Below are 20,045 nucleotides of genomic sequence, written 5' to 3'. Positions count from 1 at the left end.
ATTCATTTTACTACTGTCATACAGCACTGTACTAGGTTCTAAAGAAATAAAACCTTGATGCTCATAACACGAAGTTGCAAAGATGGGGTGCTTCAAAGACAGCAGTTCATCCATGGGAACTCTTTAAAAGAAATTTGAATTGATAATTGTAACTGACATGATTTTGTCAGTTATTTTGTGTAATCTATTCTTGACATGGCTGATAATGGTACTGTTAGCAACTTTATCTGGTACAGTATTCTCTTCCAATATGAGATTGTCTTATTAGGAAGTTCCTCCGTGTCTTATTAGGAAGTTCCCCTGTGGATGATGTTGAACTTCTTTAGTTGTGCTAGTTCCCATCCAAGGGATGGGAACTAATACAACAACTTTTTGTGTTGTTGCATTCTCTCTCTCTCTCTCTCTCTCTCTCTCTCTCTCTCTCTCTCTCTCTCTCTCTCTCTCTCTCTCTCTCTCTCTCTCTCTCTCTCTCTCTCTCTGTCTTAACAGTACAATATATAGCTTGTAGGCTTTAGTATTGTTATTCACATTTGTGTTGAATGCCAATTTTTAATTCTGAACAAACTTTTTGTGTGTAATTTGACCATCATGCTATTTCTGTATTCTGAAAAGCCTCTAAAATGGTATCAGGTCCATTGCTTCCAGCATGGTCATTCACTGTTGTTTATCCTTGCTAGAAGAGATTTGCTTTTGTGATTACATTATAGCTGGTAACTTTATTTTTGGTGGTTGAAATTAGCAAAATGAATTACAGTAAGTTGATCATCAGCTGATATGTAGTATTTGTGTACACCAGAAACTTATGTGATAATTTTTATATTTTCTTTTGTACAATAACACTGTATTATAAACTCAAAAAGCTAACTGTTCAACGTTGTTGTTGTAGGGCCGCAGATTCTTGTTGCTGTCAGGTCCATCAGGTTGCGGAAAAAGTGCCACTATTCAAATATTAGGCAAGGAAGCTGGTTTAAATATTGTGGAATGGATCAACCCAATATCAAAATATGAGTCAGCTTTTTTAGACAATGGTTTGTATTTTCTTGGCTTTTTGTTGATGTAATTTTGGTAATAGATATCCAGTGTTATTTTTTTTTTTAGGAAAAATTATTCATGATCAGATATTGTTATTGGTTAGGGTACTTTGATTCAGCTTTTTTGTGAGTGAAGTAGGGCGAGATGCAGGATGAAACACCTCAAATGTGTGAAAAGTAGTCATACATTGGGCTAGGTAAAGATAACATTGTGGATGAAGAAAATACAATTTGTAACTTCTGAGGAACTACACTGTCATTTTAGAAATAGATTTAGTTATTTAGATTATGATCTCCTTAACCCTCACAGTCCCGGCTAAATATACTGTATATATTGCTAAATTTAAGGATGGCCATTTTAAAAAAAAATACATAAATGGAAAGAGGAAGATATGCATGTGCACGTGGTATAAGAAAAAAATTCTAAACAACTTCCTGTACCTTTGAGGGGAAGTTGAAGGTGAATATTTCCAACCGTCTATTCCAAAAGACAGTCATAAAAATATGTAATTTTACCAAGTTAAAAGCTTTTTTCTAATATTTTTTATTTTATTTTGTAAAATTATAATTATAGCTCACACAATATCATAACATATAAGAACTAAAATCAATAACAAATTCGGAGTATATTGTAAAATATTTACGAGTCATCCTTGAATGGGAAGTTGGGGCAACATTCCACCACATCACCTCAAGAAAGACTGAATCTTTCCAGCACACTCTCTGACTCACTTACTGCTATCTGAAGAGTTGCCAATAGTGATTTATGGCACATGGAACATATTTTCCCCAAAATTTGTTCAAATTCTATGGGAGGAAATCTTGAACATACAGTATATTTCTGGGCTTTGACCTGTGTCACCCAGTGAAATTACCATCTAGCACATATTTCTAGGTAAATTTATTGCTAAACATACCAGAGAAAAGCTAAATGCAATGCTGGGGTTACTACCCCCAGTGCGAGCTCCATAAAATGGAGTCGTATATAGGAAAGGGTGAGTGTTGTCACTACCACAGGCCTCTGCCCTGTAGAGATATCCAATCTCAAAATCCCCGAAAGCGATGTGCCGTTACAAAGCCCGCACCAGCTCCCCGAATACCAACAACTCGGCCGCCATATTGGCATTCCATTTTAGCACGAGCCAGCGCCTTGTTGTACATTTCAACGGTGTGCTTCTTTTGCTTTCTCTGTATGCTGGCATGTCTTCCATTCAGGATTTTCCTTCATCTAAGTTGAGTACCATCTCCCTTTGAGTTTTTTGGCGTTTTGAGACCTTTTATTTAACCTCTAATTCGATAATTATGGGGTTGAATATGACGCCGGTCTCGGCTGCCTCTCTCTCTGACCACACGTGACCTTCAGTCTTCGTTTGGTTTAACAGTATGATTCTGTCCCTATGCTGTATGATAATATGTTTTATTTATGTGTTTTTTACATATTTTCATATTCACTCCTTGTCGGAGTCAGTTTATTCCGAATTACCCCTTCCCTGGGGAGGCGCGGGTCCTCGCTTATCGTAGGCTATGAGGTTTCCCCCTCTCGCCTTTGTGATCATAATTCCATGTTCTCCTTGGACCCATTCCTCCTCCAGCTCACAGTTATATTCTCTGAGATGGTGCTGTTATGCTAATTATATTTGCTAATTTATACGTTAACGGATGACATTTATATTTTTGGATTAATATTGTTACGCTTGAATGCAAGGGTCGGCCATTATTTACCATCCGCATCCCATATGTCGCGAGTGGTTTGGCCCGCCCTTCTACATGAGTCCTTTTATCATTTATGTTCTGTACGGATATATATATTATTTACTTTATATTTATACATTGTTTGGTTAACTTTTAGTGTTACTTTAGTCAGATAGTTCCTGTGTTGGGTCTCCTAGGCTAGTCCTCCTGGCCGCTGTTCGGCTTCGGAAGGTTAGCCTAGGAAGTTAGGCTCCCTTACGGCTCTTTGCTCCCTACTTCCTCGACCAGGTCGTTTTGAGGCTTGGAGGGAGGCATGGGTGGGTAGGAGAGTCCCACGTTCTGAGCCCTCCTGACGGTATCATCTGGTTCGGATAGGTGTTATTAGGCCTATGATTTTCCCACCCTCTCCCTATTTTGGCCTACCAGCTCGGACTCTTGGGTCTTCGTAAGGTTAGGCTAGAATAGCGAGGGTCTTCTCATTCGTAGCCTACTCCTGTCCAAGCCGTCGGTGTCGGGGCAGGCAACCTGGCATCGTGTGTCTCCCCCTCTCCTCTCCCCCCCTATCCCACCTCCCCTTCCATCCCTCGGCTTGTCTTCCTACCCGTGTAAAAATTGTCATTGAGAAGCAAGCCTGGGGTAGAGGTTGCTCTGAGCCTTTTTCGTGTCGCTAGCCTAACAAATCCCTTACCCCTTCCTTTGCATTGGGTGGTTTTCCCTAGTTCTCCCCGCGCCAGGGACGCTGATCTCTTTTGACCGGCATCCTATGGGGAGTTCTTTTGGTGTCTAGGGGATGCTTCCCCACTCCCTAGCCACCGCTAATTGATTACCACCACTTTGCATCCCCTTAGCATTTGGAATGTTACCTAGTATCCTCCCCGCGTTTGGTAGTCGTTCTCCCATGATCGACACCCGTCGTGGGTTTATATCGGCGTCCAGGGGTGTCCCCACCCATCTGGCCGCTGCCGTAGGTTCCCTCCACTTGACTATTCCCTACCCTTTCCGTAGCATCAGACGCGTGACCGAGTTTCTCCCTGCCCAGGGTGGTCGTTCTCTTAAGACCGACACCCCGTGGAGAGTTAGTTCAGTATCCAGTTAGTTATCCACCTAACTGGCCTCCGTATCGGTGTCCGCTCTTCTTCTAGCTGTTATTGTCCTTGTTTTTTCCCTGTTCATACAACTGGAACATCGACCATATACCCTGGGAATCTGTCTTGACTTTGGCCAGATCCTACCTCCGCCGAGTTTGTCGGGTCTCCCGTTACCCCCTCTTTAATGTAACCACTCCGGTGGGTATGGTGTGTGGGTGGACGGCGCTCACCCCGCCTCCTCTGCCGCCACCATAAGTATGGTGTAACTCGATTCCCCCGGCATCAAAGCGGAGTTTTATAATCAATGTATCATAACCATTGTTTTTTGGCAAGTACTCGTTGTTAACCATTCCGTACTGTGTATTTACCATACCTCTACCGGACTGTGTCCGGAGGTATTTATGCAATCCGTTATTTTGTTTATGACGCATGATCATAGGTTAAGGTTTTCTAGTAGCACCGGAGTTACTCCGGCGGTCCTTAACATTTTCACTCATGTATCTTGTATATCATTCCCCTAATACCGGAATTAACTCCGGCGGGGTCTGACCGGACCATTTGCATGCTCCGTTAGTCATTTTAAAATTAAGACTCAACTCCAGCGACCCTACTCCGGCGTGCCTTATTAGCATACTCATGTATCATCTGTCCACTTACAGATGGTACGTTGTCAGGAGCATGGGTGCACAGCGGTCCTGCAGTAGTCGTGTGGACACGAAGTGTGTCGTTCTCACTCCGGCTGCGCAGTCCGAGTCGGGGACCTGATCGACTGGCACCCTGATGGATGTGAGGTGTGCTATGCTCTTTACGACCGAGTGTTGGATGAGTCGGTAAGCTACATGTCCACTAATCGTTATTCTCTCTTGAGTTTGTGGCCTTTATTGATATATATATATATGACAGTTGGAGATTTCGTTAGTGAGCACTCCCCTCCTTTCAGGCCGACCGCAGCTCCCGCGACTCTTCGCTGTCGATCCTCAAGACCTGGGTCAGTGGTTTCGGGAGGAACGTCGCGTCGGGGAAACCCTACGTTCTTTCAGAGGAGATCTGCAATCTCCTCTACCCCTGCGCCCGGATCTCAGCGTCCGTCCCGGCGGAAGTAGCCGCCCCCTTGATCGCTGGGATCCGTGAGATGACGGAGCCCTCCCATGAAGAAGAAGCCATCTGTGGAGAGGTAGCGGAGGAGGTCGCGGCGATCAACATCAACCTCGAGCCGATGAGCGTTGACCCGGACCACCAGGTTGCAGGTAAGGGGGTAAGTGAGGCAGATGGTTCTGATCCTCTCTTTAGCTCTCCTTCCTCTTCTGTTTCTTCCTTCAGAGGATTTGAGAAATCCTCTTACCTTGAGGACAGGTCAAGGTCTACTGTCCCCAAGGTAAAGTCTGTGAAAACCAAGACCTTATCAAAGTCTTTCAAACCCCAGAGGCCTCACCCCGGAGCTCCCTCGAAGTCGTCACGGGCCCCTAGCCCCGTGCCTCTACGAGCAAGGCTCCCCCCTCTGGAAAGGGATCAAGATCTAGGCAAAGTAAGGCGAGTCCCCCTCTTCCTGACTTTGACCGGGAGGCGTTCGCAGAACTTCTTATGAAGAAGTTCGATAAAAGGGTGGAGGCCAGGATTAGCGAACTCTCTTCCCAGTTGGCTTCGGGCCTGAAGTCTTCTGGCGAGTCGGTGAAATCCCTAGCAGAGAAGGTACAGACCCAGCAGAGCTTGCTCTCTGGGTTTATGCTTGCGCCGGAGCAGCAGCTCAGTCTTACGCTGTTCGGACGCTTCGGTCTTCCTCCCTTTGATAAGGGAAACCCTTGGTGCCTGGCTCTTCATGCTCCTCAGCATGAAGATACCCTCACCATTGAAGGACTGGGTACTCGCAGGTTGGAGGAGCTGGAGTTCTTCCCACCTGACCTAGTGCCTCCCTACCCAGGCTATGCCAGGCTTACCAAGGAAGCCTGGATAAGATCAGATAAGGTCCTGAAGGAGACTGTCATCTTTCCGAGGGACCATTCACAATCCACCCTGTTGCGCACGCTCACAGAGTGGGAGGCCGAGAACACGAAACTCACCCCTGTCAAAGGGACGTTTACGATGTTCTCGGTGAGGGATGCTATCCCCACCCCCTGCACGACTAAGGTAGCTCTGATTACCAGTCAGGCAGGCATCGAGGGCAAGCCCCTTCCACAACTCCGTGAGACAGATCCCACCTCTCTCGTCTTCCCCGGAGATTCTGAATTTTGGAAGGGAGCTCCAGCCACTTTTACGGTGGGTAGGCTCGACCCTGACTGCGCTTCTTCCCTCTTCAGCGAGCAGCTTCCCAAACTCCCGGAATCTCTTCTGAAGGCCGAATCGGAAGCCAAGAGCAGGTTGAGTCGGTCCCTGCATTCCCTGACTTTGGCGGAGGCAACTTCGGTTGTCTACAATGAAGAAGCCCTCTTCCAGGTCCTTACCAAATCCCTACTGGTGGGATTCCAACAGGACCTGTACGACTTCTTAGTGGCTCGTATGAATTGCCGAAAACACATCTTTGCGGCAGCCACTATAAGGCACGAGCCCAATAGGCTCATGAAGAGCTCTGTTTGGGGGGCTAATCTCTTCCCGCAGGAAGAAGTAAATACAGTCCTGGCAGAGGCAACCAGGGCAAACCAAAGCCTCCGCTCCCGCTGGGGTCTCCCCTACAAGTGGAAGCCAACGGAGTCCGCCGGACCTCATCCCAGACCCGGGAAGAGGTTCAAGAAGTTTAAAAGACCTCATACCCAGACTGTGCTGCAGGCTGTTCCGGTCTCTCCAGCCGGCCAGCCTTCGACCTCTAAAGCACAGCCTCAGCAACAGTATGTGCTGGTACAGCCAGCCCAACACACGCTCGCTTCCCCTACTTATGTGACATCTCCGGCTTTCAACGCTTCATTTGAAAGCCAAGGGGCATTTCGGGCATTCAACCAAAATGCCAGGGGAAGTAGAGCCAGAGGCTCTTTTAGAGGCAATTCGGCGTCTCGCTCCATCTCCCGAGGGAGGGGAGGCCGAGGTAGCAGAGGAGGTAGATCATCTCCCGCCCAGTGAGGCTCCTCAGGTAGGCGGGAGGTTGTATCTCTTTCGGGACCAATGGACCTTCAGTCCATGGGCCCACAGCAAAGTCTCCAAGGGTCTGGGATGGAGCTGGAGCAGAGGCCCTCCTCCGCTAGTCAGATTCCATCAGTCACTGTCCAAAGCCTTCCCGGACTTTGTGAAGGACCTGCTCCAAAAGAGGGCTATAAAGAAAGCGAGGCACCTGAAGTTTCAGGGCAGACTGTTCAGCGTTCCAAAGAAAGGCTCCAGTCAGCAAAGAGTAATCCTAGACTTGTCTCGTCTCAATTTATACATTCAATGCGACAAATTTCGCATGCTTACAATCTCACAGGTTCGGACCCTACTACCCCGTGGAGCCGTAACCACCTCTATAGATCTTTCAGACGCCTATTATCACGTCCCGGTTGCGAGAAGGTTCTCTCCTTATCTGGGGTTCAGACTAGGAAAGCAAGCTTCTGGAGAGGGAGGCTTCAACCTTCCGGACTTGCCACCCCGCCAAGAGGCGGCATGAGCCCCAAACCACGCCCCCTGGGCGGAGCTATCGGAGACGAGCGGGTTGACTCGGCAATAGTAGTCACATTTCTGAAGTTGACTTCGGCAGAGAAGGTTCTCCTCTTATCCCTCCCGCTGCTTACAACTTTGGTTTGCCGGTTCTCACAAATTTGCTCCCAGCACCTAGTGTAATATCTCATTCCACTCCCAAATTATGGAGAGGCAAACTCTTACTTCCATGGAGGTTCATCGGCTTAGCGAAGATTCCGAGGAGGAGGATGTAGGCAACAACAAAAAATGTCCACAATCGACTGCAGGAAGTGATATACCTTCAAATTCTGACATTGTTAATATGTTACTCCAACAGAATCAAACTCATGAAAATTATTCAGAAAGGGTAAGGTTTTAAATTTTGTTTACAACGAAAACGTCATATGGAAAGCAGCGGAATTGGACTTGTGACGTCATCAATGCAAATGGCGGCCCACATACGTAAGTTGTTGTTATTTTGAAAGGTTCGAGCAGCCATTTCCGAACATAGCGTAAGTAGCTTAAGCAGTGCATGATTACAACTTTAAATAATAGGAGGAAACCAATTAAATGCTCTAGGGATAAAGAAACTTATTACTAGGTATACAAAACTAAGTGCTTGCCTGACACTCAAAAACCCGCAGCTTAATAGTAACTAGTAGTAGGCTAGACCACAGGTAAGTTAGGTCGTTTGGGTTCACAATTCCCACTTTCAACCTATCGACATTAGCCTAGTACACTGGGGGGCGATCTGCAAAGGACAACATATGAGGCAGGTCTAGATTATGTCAATAATAACAGAACTAAACCTAACATATTCACTTAAATAAGGTCCTGAATTAACCTAAGAGGGCTATTTGAGTCGTGAACCCCATTGCTTGACTTCAGCCTTCTAGGTCCGCTGCTGTCCATATTCATTAGACCTGTTGAACAAAAAAATTGAAATTAAATTATGGAAAATAACTCACTGATACAATAACACATTCATCTCGGTAGAAGTGGTTCACCTGCTAAGAAGAATGAGGGCCCCCCACCTACTAAGCACTCGAGACGATCACCTGAGTTACCTGAAAGTGCAAATTTAAACCTCTTTTCCTTTTATAATAACGAAGATGAAAATGATTACGAGGATTTCAACCTTCTTACCTTCCATAAACCCATTCCTTCATATATTTCCACCAATTTCAAAGCTGAACCATCTTTTCACAGAGAAGGGAAAATTCTTTTGAACAACTCATTATTAGCTTTAACTTTCAGTGAAGGCCATAGTGATAATCTGGATAAATTCTTTGTTAGTAGTCAAAATAAGGAGTTCTCAGACTTTTTTAAATTGATCAATACTCCAAAGTTGAATTTCTGGCTTGAAGGTAAGATATTTGATGATAGCCACAAGAGGAAATTTTTCTATGACATAGAAAATATTAAGATGAGTCTTTCTGCCTTTCAAGGGCATGCAGCACTGGCACACATAGTATATCCTCTAAAGTAAATGACATTGAGTTCCTGTCCAAGATTATTATTGGTCCTCTGAGAAGGAACATAGACTTAGTAAAAAATTTGATAAGGAATTTTAGAAGTAGAGCACTTCCTAGATACCTCAAGGAAGAGATGAGAGATCTCATAATCAAAGCAGACATTAGAGAAATTTGGAATATAACTGAAGACCAAAAAACTGCCATTGCTGCCTGCTTTCGTAAGGGTCCCCTCCTCAGAGGAGGGCCAGCAAACTTCAGGGGTAGGAGATTCAACTTTGGTGGCAGATTTCAGGGAAGAAGGTACAATTTCCCCAAAGGAGGGAGGTCCCAAATTAACTTTAGCTTTGGATTCAAGTCTCAGCCACTTAGAAGAGGTAATAGGCGAGGTGGGTTCAGGGGGGGGAGAGATTCCAAAATGGACAAGCGAATAATTCAGGAGCCAAAGAAAAGAAAGACAAATAAATTTTTCTCCATCCAAGAAATTGAGCCATGCTCAGCACCAGTTTTTAATGCACCAGTGCACAATAAAAGCAACTTGGCACCAGACCAAGATGTTTACTCAGCTCCAGACCATGAGTTTTACTCAGCACCAGACCATGAGTTTTACTCCGCACCAGTTGATAACGAGTTTTACTCCGCACCAGTTGTTAATGAGCTTTGCTCAGCACCAGATAATAACGAGCTTTGCTCAGCACCAGACCACCATGACATTGGGCCAAATGCTTTAAAGAAGGATGGAAGACAAGAGACCTTGCCGCCTGGGCCCTCAAACTCAATGTATAACTCCTCCCAGACCCCCCCAGAAAACAGGATAGGTAAGTCACTACAAATGAATATTAATAGTTTGAGAAAGCTTCCTAATGCCACTTTTGCTTGTAAAATTATTAGTGAAGGGATGAGAATTCCGTTTAATAATAAACTAAAAGCCCAGAGATCATTAAAAAGGGTAGGTAAAAATAGATTTTATTCAGCTAACAAGCGGAAAATTTTGGAAACAGAATGTGATAGACTGTTAAAACTAGGAGTCATAGAGCAGATCCCCAGAACTTCCTTTTACTACTCCAATCACATATTCTATAAATTAAAACCAGACGGAACAGTACGACTAATCTTTGACATGAATGTGCTTAACACCATGATAAGAAAACCTTCCTTTACCATGCTCAAGGCTAATACAATATTTCCCTATCTACATCTAAACTCTTGGGCCTGCAAACTAGACCTAAAAGATGCTTATTGGCACATTCCATTACATGCAAGTAGCCAGAAATTTCTAACCTTTAAACTAGGTAAAAGGAAGTTCAAATGGACTGTGGTACCCTTCGGACTAAAGACAGCGCCTTATATTTTTTCAAAGATAATGTACACGGTGATCAAGTACATTAGAACAACAAAGTCTGTATGGAAAGCCAGGGTTGAGGAGGCGCATTAGTAATAGCAGGTAAAATATACTCAATAAATGGAACTTGGACATATGAAGAATCCTCCCTTCATATTAATGTAAAAGAGTTATTAGCTTGCTTTCATTCTATGGAACACTTCAGTACAAGGTTATACAATAAAGTAGTTTTAATACATGTTGATTCAAAGGTTACTAATAGTTGGCTAAGGAAGCAGGGTAGTATCAGAAACAAGTTAGCTCATGAACTCTTAAGGAAAATACTAGGCATTATAAAGGTTTACAACATACAGATAAATTCCATATGGATCAGGGAGTAAGTAACACCATTGCAGACTCACTTTCCAGAGACCTGGGATCCATTCACACAGAAACTTGCCTCAGTGACAGTTTATTCACCTTAATATGTTCAGACTTCAATTTCAGAATAGATCTATTTTCAAATGGCTTCAACACAAAGTGCAAAAGTTTTGTTCATCTCTTCCCAACCAAGAAGCCATCATCAATAATGCACTTCATTAGCTGGAAGGGATCAACACCTCTCTACGGCTTTCCACCAGGATTCTTACAAAGTTTAAAATCTATAAGTTGCAATAATAACATGCTTTTCTGTACATCTCTGGATCCCATTAGTGGGGTCAGTCTCGAAGAGCACAAACGATATACTGTGAAGATCAAGACTACCAGATAGTTCTCAGGATTGTATCTCACCTTCAGCAAAGCTCCAATCAACTTTGATCGCCTTCAAAATTTAAAGGACCAGCTCCCAAATGTCTTTCCTCCTGAGGTTTGCTCCAAAATTACTATCAGCTTGAGGACAGCTCCATGCACAAGTATGAAAACCTATATAATATTTTTTAAAAGTTTCATTCACAAAAGTATGGAAGGGACAACAAATTTCCCCTGTTAGCAATTATTTTATTTTTCAATCACCTTATAGACAAGGGACTGTCTTACAACACCCTGAAGAGCTACAGAGCAGCTTTAGGTCCTATCTTGTCAGGATATTTCCCAGGTTACTGTCTTGCAGAAGACAAATATGTCAAAGCAATGATATCGGGGGTTAATAGAAGGAAGCCTAGCAACACTCACCAGTTCCCTGGCTGGGACCTAGACAAAGTAATCTCCTTCCTCAACACTACAAGAGATGACTCTATCCTACTACTGACACAGAAAACCTTATTTTTAGTAGCCTTAGCTTGCCCTCTAAGAGCAAATCAATTTAACAATCTCTGCATTTCCAGGAGCACCTTCACCCCAGAACACATTGTCTTACGGAACCACCCTTCCTTCATGGCCAAAAACCAAAAGAACAACTATACGCCAATATAGATCAGCTTTAGGAAGCTTCCTAACAGACCAAAAATATGTCCAGTCAGACAATTGAACTTTTATCTGGTATACACAAACAAAGTCTGTATGGAAAGAAACATAGACAGGAAAGACCACATATGGCTAGATGAACACTTCAAGATTATGACTTTACAAAAGATGAGACAACTTTTTAGGGAGTGCATTTTCAGAGCCGACCCAAATGCAACGAAACAGTCTACTAATTTCCACTCAATAAGGGGTCAAGCTTCATCAAGACTGCTATATCAGGGTATATCTATGCAAGAAATTATGTCCAGAATGAATTGGAGAAGCGACTCAGTCTTCAGCTCGTACTATGAGTCTTCAGCTCGTACTATGCTCTCCTCGGCTTGCAGGGGGCTTTTGATGCAGTAGTTGCTGGACTTCATCTTCAAGCCCCCTGAAGCATCTGTCTAGCTACCAGTGACGAGTCCGGAAGGTTGAAGCCTCCCTCTCCAGAACGGTAAGTTTACTTGTGAACGGAGGTTCTGGAGTGGGAGGCGAGACCTTCCGGACTCAAAGTCTGGGTCACCCTCCAACCCTACCCCCGTGAGCCGAGAAGACCATGTACCAGGAGGTTATATATACAAGAATATATACATACAATCACTACTTTTCCACAGAAAACAAACTAACTGCAGAATTTTCAATGTATATATCAACCGAAACAGCACAAGAAGATTGACCTTACTAGTAAAAAGACCTTTTTGATCAACAAATTTGCACCTTCACACTAATTCCTTCATATCTTGAACAGCCTAAGGTAAGCTCAACCACTTCTGCGTTATTTTTGTTCTATTACAACTTCAAAAATGTGACTACTATTGCCGAGTCAACCCGCTCGTCTCCGATAGCTCCGCCCAGGGGGCATGGTTTGGGGCTCATGCCGCCTCTTGGGGGGGTTTCGGGGGGGGGTTGTGTTAGCTACCAGTGGCGAGTCCGGAAGGTCTCGCCTGCCACTCCAGAACCTCCGTTCACAAGTAAACTTACCGTTACTCGTTCAGGGTCATGCCATTCGGGCTCAACATAGCCCCCAGAATTTTCACCAAACTGGCAGATACAGTAGTCCAACAACTACGGTCACAGGGGATCATGCTGGCCGCATACCTGGACGATTGGATAATCTGGGCATCCAACGCCAGCGAATGTCGGAAAGCAACAGCCATAGTAATCGGTTTTCTGGAATCTCTAGGCTTCCAAATAAACAGAGAGAAATCCTGCCTAGTTCCGGAGATCCGCTTTCAGTGGTTGGGAATCCAGTGGGACCTGGACTCACACAAACTGTCTCTTCCGCCAGTCAAACGGAGAGAAATAGCCAAAGCAACCAGGCAATTCCTCAAGAACAGGAAAGCTTCCCGCTGTACCCAAGAAAGGGTTTTAGGTTCCCTTCAGTTTGCTTCGGTAACGGATCTGCTCCTGAAAGCCAAACTGAAAGACATAAACAGAGTGTGGCGGAGGCGTGCCAACAACAGATTCAGAGACAAGGTGTTCTAATTCTGCCAGTGTTGAGAAAGAGACTCCGGCCCTGGACAACAGTCAAGTGCTTGTCAAAATCAGTACCGCTCCAGTTTCCCCCTCCGGCATTGGTAATTCACACGGATGCTTCTCTGAGCGGGTGGGGAGGATATTCTCAACACAAAAAAGTGCAGGGAACGTGGTCCACTATGTTCCGTCAGTTCCATATCAACATTCTCGAAGCAATGGCAGTCTTTCTAACCCTAAAGAAACTGCGTCCAACCAGACTAATCCATATCAGGCTGGTTTTGGACAGTGCAGTAGTGGTGCATTGCATAAACAGAGGAGGCTCCAAGTCGAGCCGGATCAACCAAGTAATGATAGCAATATTCTCCCTAGCAAACAAGCACCGGTGGCATTTGTCAGCTACCCATCTGGCAGGAGTCCGGAATGTCATTGCAGATTGTCTGTCCAGAACAACTCCGCTGGAGTCGGAATGGTCCCTGGACAAAACATCATTCGAATGGATTTGCAGTCAGGTCCCAGGTCTCCAGGTAGATCTGTTTGCCACAGAAAGCAACCACAAACTTCCATGTTATGTGGCCCCCAACCTGGACCCTCTGGCTCACTCCACAGATGCGATGTCAGTAGATTGGAACATGTGGCAGAGGATCTACCTGTTTCCTCCAGTGAACTTGTTGATGAAAGTGTTACACAAGCTCAGGACATTCAAAGGTCATGTGGCCTGGTAGCACCCAACTGGCCAAGAGCAACTGGTTTCCTCTTCTTCTGGAGCTGAAACTCCGGTGCATACAAATCCCCAGGCCAAAATTGACACAAATAGTACAAACTCCGACTGTGTCAGCTTCCTCAAGAATTCAAAATGCCCTAGCTTTATGGATTTCATGAAATTCGCAGCTCAGAAAGATGCTAACATTGACCCTGTTAATACACTGTTCTTAGAATCAGACAAAAGGGAATCTACCCTCAGACAATACGACTCAGCAGTCAAGAAATTAGCATTATTCCTGAAAGAATCTGAAGCTAAAGAAATGACCACAAACCTTGCAATTTCGTTCTTCAGGTCATTATTTGAAAAAGGTCTAGCCTCTAGTACTATTGCTACAGCCAAATCAGCTTTAAAAAAGATATTTTTACAGGGCTTTAATATTAACTTAACAGACTCATATTTTTCATCAATTCCTAGAGCATGCGCTCGTTTGAGACCAGCAACCCGCCCACACACGGTTTCCTGGTTCTTAAATGACGTTCTTAAATTAGCATCAGATACTGATAATCAAAAGTGTTCATTCTCAAGTCTGTTAAGGAAGACCTTATTCTTAATCAGCTTAGCTTCAGGTGCTAGAATTTCTGAGCTGTCCGCTCTCTCTAGAGAACCGAACCATGTCGATTTCCTCCCGTCAGGAGAAGTTTTGTTAGCCCCAGATCTCAAGTTTCTTGCTAAGAATGAAAATCCACAAGATAGATGGTCCCCTTGGAAGGTTATCCCCCTTCCACAAGACCTGTCATTATGTCCAGTCACTGCTTTAAAGGCTTATTTAGACAGAACCTCTAATACAACATCAGGCCCTCTTTTTGTTAGGGAAGGTGGAGGAACTATTTCTTTGAAGGCCATCAGACAACAAATCTTGTATTTTATTAAACAAGCTAACCCAGATTCAGTTCCAAAGGTTCATGATATCAGGGCAGTGGCCACCTCCACTAATTATTTCCATCATTTGAATTTTGACGATCTCAAAAAATATACGGGTTGGAAATCACCTTCAGTGTTCAAACGCCACTACCTCAAATCTCTAGAGGCCCTAAAATTTTCCACTGTGGCGGCAGGAAGCATTGTCCCTTCCTCTGGTGATCACACTTCGCATTCCTAACTATTCTGTCACTCTCCCTCTCGCCTACCTGCCTTGTTTACTCCCCTTGCCGTCTTCCTGACTCCTGACCATGTTACATATTGTCTGTTGTCCCTTTTTGTTAGTGATTAAGTCATTTATAGTCATGTTCTAAATTACTGTATAATATGTTTGCTTTGGGGCATGGTTCCCCTGACTTGTTGTTCCATGTTTTATAATAGAGGTTTTTTCTGCTTGGGTAATTAAAACTCAGTTTTAATCATAGTTTTATTTCTCTCCATTGCAGTAGTTTTCAAGAGCTTCACCAAGCTGATATGTTTAATTCTCTGCTATGATTTCACTGGGTGACACAGGTCAAAGCCCAGAAAAGGGATTTTGACAAAGGAAAAATCTATTTCTGGGGGAAGACCTGTGTCACCTGGTGACCCACTGCTATTCCTCCTTTTCCCCCCTGGGTAAAATACCAAGCTTGGGGGGGTGCTAACCTGGAATGCCAATATGGCGGCTGAGTTGTTGGTATTCGGGGAGCTGGTGCGGGCTTTGTAACGGCACATCGCTTTTGGGGATTTTGAGATTGGATATCTCTACAGGGCAGAGGCCTGTGGTAGTGACAACACTCACCCTTTCCTATATACAACTCCATTTTATGGAGCTCGCACTGGGGGTAGTAACCCCAGCATTGCATTTAGCTTTTCTCTGGTATGTTTAGCAATAAATTTACCTAGAAATATGTGCTAGATGGTAATTTCACCGGGTGACACAGGTCTTCCTCCAGAAATAGATTTTTCCTTTGTCAAAATCCCTTATGTGACCCAGAATCCACCCTAAAGCTATAAGTAAACATACATACATGTATATGTCACCAGGCCAGAAGGGGTTAAGATAAGTTTTGAAATACTGAACCTTAAACATCCAAAATATTGATAGAAATGAGAAGTCAAATTACATTGTCACTAGATACTGTTAAATGAAAGAACTGGATGGGAGAGGAACCAGAGAAATAGTAATTATCTTGGTGGCATTGGAATGGTCGTTTAGATGTTCCAGTAAAATTAAAAGATGAGACAAGCATAGCTTTTATATCATTTTGTTCTGTATTTTCTTGGAAATATTGAATGACAGCAGTAATGTGAAACAGTTGCTATAAGTAGATTTTGTTTCCAAAAAATAAATTGAGGAAAAAAGTTCTGGCACAACTTATTCTGATGATAATTTTAAAGAAGTTGATCAGATACTGTCAAAGAAAAAGCAGCATTTCAAAGTGACCTGAATGTCAGGAATTTTATGTGAAATATTAGTCAGTATTCAGTGGAACCCAAACAATTTGTCTCCCATCTTGTGCTTTTTATTTGACAATTTTTACACTGTTGATTTGAACTATAATGACCTTTCCTTTCTGTTTACATGTCAAATGTGTATTGATATATAAACATTCTTTTTTCTTTTACCTGTGTATTTATTAATTTGCTAGGAAGACTGAGTTATTCATAAAGGAGAAACATTCTTCTTCTCCCAATTAAGTATTCATATTCATATGTCATCAGACGTCATTATTCCTTATCTTGTATTTTTCTTCCTCGCCACCTTTTGCCACTGGAGTTATAGTCGGTAAAATCTTTCCATTTAATCTTAATAACCAAGTGATAAAGAATTTATATCACCTCTTGTCATCTTCATTCCAACTGCTATCTCTAAGCTAAGGATCAGTTGCCTTGGTTGCATCTTCTCCCCTAGTTTCTATTAAAAGCATCCTCCTACGTAAAAACCCTTCTCTGAATCACTGCTATAATATAATTTAGGCAAGGGGAGTGAGTCATTGCCCAGAGGGCAGGTATGTGTTATACCTCCCAGTCCATAGGGAAAAGCATCTCCTTTGGTGGCGTGGTGAATCAAGACTGCTAAATTGTTAGATCTCTTTAGCTTCTAATGGAACAGATTTGGAATCTTCTCCTTACCTAAAACAACCAAACTTTGCCTTTTCTGAGTGGGAGTTTTGCATTAGCAAGGATGGCTTGCAGGTTATATACCTTGCCTAAGGTTGATGTACAAGTAGTTGCAATACAAGGCAACCTCATTCTCCTTTACCTGAAGTGTCACAATCAAGTACTGTACAGTCAATCCTCATGTCTAGGAGCATATCTTATTACCACCTTTTTTTGTTTTAAGCTCTCCTATTGGTAGGAATGCTAAATAGTAACTGCAAAAGTAGAATAAGTTGTTCATGTATAAAATGTTAACTTTTGTTTTGTAAATAGTAATCTTTAATTTATGATTAGGGTTTTCTTCCAACCCACTGATAGTGTTTTATAGCTTCAACATACCAACTTGTAGGAAGGAAATTTGATGATGATTTCTCTGGCAACATAAGATCAACTGAGAGAAAATTAATCTACTTTGAAGAATAAACTCCATAATATGGCTAACCATTGCTCAGAAAGTGACATCTATAAGAGATTTGCGCTTAAGAAACCTGAAAATTATTAAAAATTTTTGTATACCGGGGGAATATTGGTCTGTGTAGGTTGGTCTGTTAAAAATAGATAACCTAAGACCGTATTAAGTTCAGCTGATTAATGATTTACCTATAGTAAATGTGTTATTTAATGCTTCTGAAATTTATGTTCAGAAATAGAGCACATTCTTTAAACTCTAACTTTTCTATCATTCTTCATTCACAGAAGAAACTTGGATACCTGGGGATACAGTGGCACCAGTTAGCCAGAGTGATCAATTTAGGGAGTTTTTTATTAGAACTAGTAAATATAACAATGTTTGTAAGACTTCAAGAGCTGGGAACCTTATATTGGTGGAAGACTTTCCCAATGTATTTTTGAGAGATCCTTCATGTTTTCATGCATTGCTGCGGTAAGTTTTAAGTATTTTTATGTTACTGGTGCATAGCTTTACAGTGCTTTGACATCTAGGATTCAGTATATAGCCATTTTCATAGTAAAGATACAGAATTATATAGCATTGGTCATTTTTTCTTGTATTGTCCATATTTTAAGTTATTGTAAGTCTACAGTAAAATTCCGTTTAACTGGCACTTGAAACAGGAGCGGTCCTAAATGATGCCACTTTTTGGCTTTCTGATTTGAATGTTATAAAACTTGCTGGCATCTGCCTCTTTAAACGTAGCACGCAGTCACTTTAGTAGCTGAGGTGGAAACTAGGTGCAAGGAATCACAATAAACAAAGTGCTGTAATGTAATAAATAGTTTTTATCGAGGTTTACAATAAATTAAGAAAAGATAAGTTCTTTTTCGGAAGTTTTTTCGAGTTGATGCAATAGCCTTCACCAACTGTGAGAAAGATATTGTTTAAGCCAAAACAAGATATATAGCTGAAGGATGCCAGATTAAGCTTAAAACAAATTTACATTTGCAAGAAATGGAAATGGTACCCAGAGAGGATGGAAATGAGTATGCACCTCATTTGGGAGAGAGGAAATAGACACTGCTTTACAACAAAATGAGATGGCATCCCTTTAAATCATATGAAAAAACAGTACCCATTTTAACACCATGATTGTGATTTTATTGGTATTCCTGAACATTTTTCAGCTGAAACTGTTATGAAATAAACTTTCCCTTTGATGAAATAACTGAGGATGGGACAAGCACAGAAAATAAGGAGTGCTTTCAAGAGAAAGTTTTGAATTTAACCTTGGCTAGCATCCTTACTGAAGCATTGTCAGATTCTGATTGTTTGTATCCATCTCATATGGAATGGTGTGTAATTTCTTTCCTGTCCAGCAGAAGTTCAAACAGCTAATTTCAAGAATTTTTCATTTACTGTTAGCATAGAAAATTCATCAGTCTTAGAAGTATTACAAAATTTTATTTTCTTTATTTGTATCATTGCATTTGGATGACCAAGAGCATGTTTCAAGAAATCACTAAGACCTATAGAAATTTTTGTCATGAAATAATGGACATGTTTTCCAAACATAAGGAAACTTTTAGAATTTTATCACTGCTGGGCTCATCTGCACATGATGACTGCTTAGTCTCATATATAAAGCAAATTAAACATTTTTATTTGATCATCAGCTACTGACAGTTGCCATTCAGATGTGGTAGTTATCAATGTACATTGAGATACATCTTTTAAACTTTTCCAGAGCTTCAGAAATCTTCGAGAAGAAAATAACAATGCTTTTTAATTTTGTTTTGAGTGCCTGTTTCTTTTGATATTTTGTTTGCCATTTTACGGTAGACTCCCACTTTTTCACGGGGATAGGTTCCAGAACCCACCATGGAAATGTAAAATCCCATCTTAACAACGCTTATAGCTGCTTATAACTGCCAATACCCTGCACCCCTTAAACTAAAAAGCTTAAAATGCCCTATTTTAACGGTTCACTGCCTAATTTAATAGTTCAGACAAAAATATACCTTAAATTATCATACTACAACAATATAATATTTCAAACAAAAATACACCCTAAACCAATACATTACCCTTCTACAACTGTTACTCTTACATACATATATACACCCCTAAAATGCTTATAACTGCCTGTTTTAATAGTTCATCAACCAACTTAACGGTTCAAACAAAAATATACCTCAAACTATCATCCCAAAATACTCCAGTATCATTTCAAAGTCATCTTACAACAGTAAGTACCCGCCTACATCTGGTACTCTTAAGCATCCTATATTTCAGACATGCAAGTTTTCTTTTGCCAAACGTAACTTTGACGCATAGTCCACTGTACTGCGCATAATTTACGTACATTTTATTGATATTTAGCTGTGTTGTAAGATGATTTTGAAATGATGTTTATTGTACAGTACATATTTTAGGATAGTACTACTATATAGAGCGTATCTAAAATACGTGGGTAGTTTAGAAAGATAGGACACATTCCTCCAAACAGCATGCTAGGTTTGTTACGTCATGTTAGTATTTTCGTGATTACATACAAATACATTTGTGATTAAAAAAACAGGTTTTGACGTAGGAAAAACTATTTTTGGTAGTCGCTGTTTAGTCCTCAAGGAGTTACCTTCCGTGGTCTACCAGAGCCCCATGGTGACCAAACTAATATCAGAGAATTCTCTTCTAGTTGGTCTTGTAACACATGATGGAGTATAAAA

At 42.1% G+C, this 20,045-nt stretch overlaps 1 protein-coding gene across 1 annotated transcript in view; it reads left to right on the top strand.

Moving 5' to 3' along the window:
- Positions 1-20,045, top strand: part of Rad17 (Rad17 checkpoint clamp loader component) — a 237,028-nt gene that overhangs the window by 61,473 nt on the left and 155,510 nt on the right. Inside the window, 2 exon segments of the mRNA XM_067098243.1 lie at positions 887-1,028; positions 17,619-17,805. Coding sequence (XP_066954344.1) covers positions 887-1,028; positions 17,619-17,805 — 329 coding nt within the window.

This window comes from Macrobrachium rosenbergii, chromosome 54, assembly GCF_040412425.1.
Source record: "Macrobrachium rosenbergii isolate ZJJX-2024 chromosome 54, ASM4041242v1, whole genome shotgun sequence".
Taxonomy (NCBI): domain Eukaryota; kingdom Metazoa; phylum Arthropoda; class Malacostraca; order Decapoda; family Palaemonidae; genus Macrobrachium; species Macrobrachium rosenbergii.
This window is presented reverse-complemented; position numbering and strand designations above follow the sequence as displayed.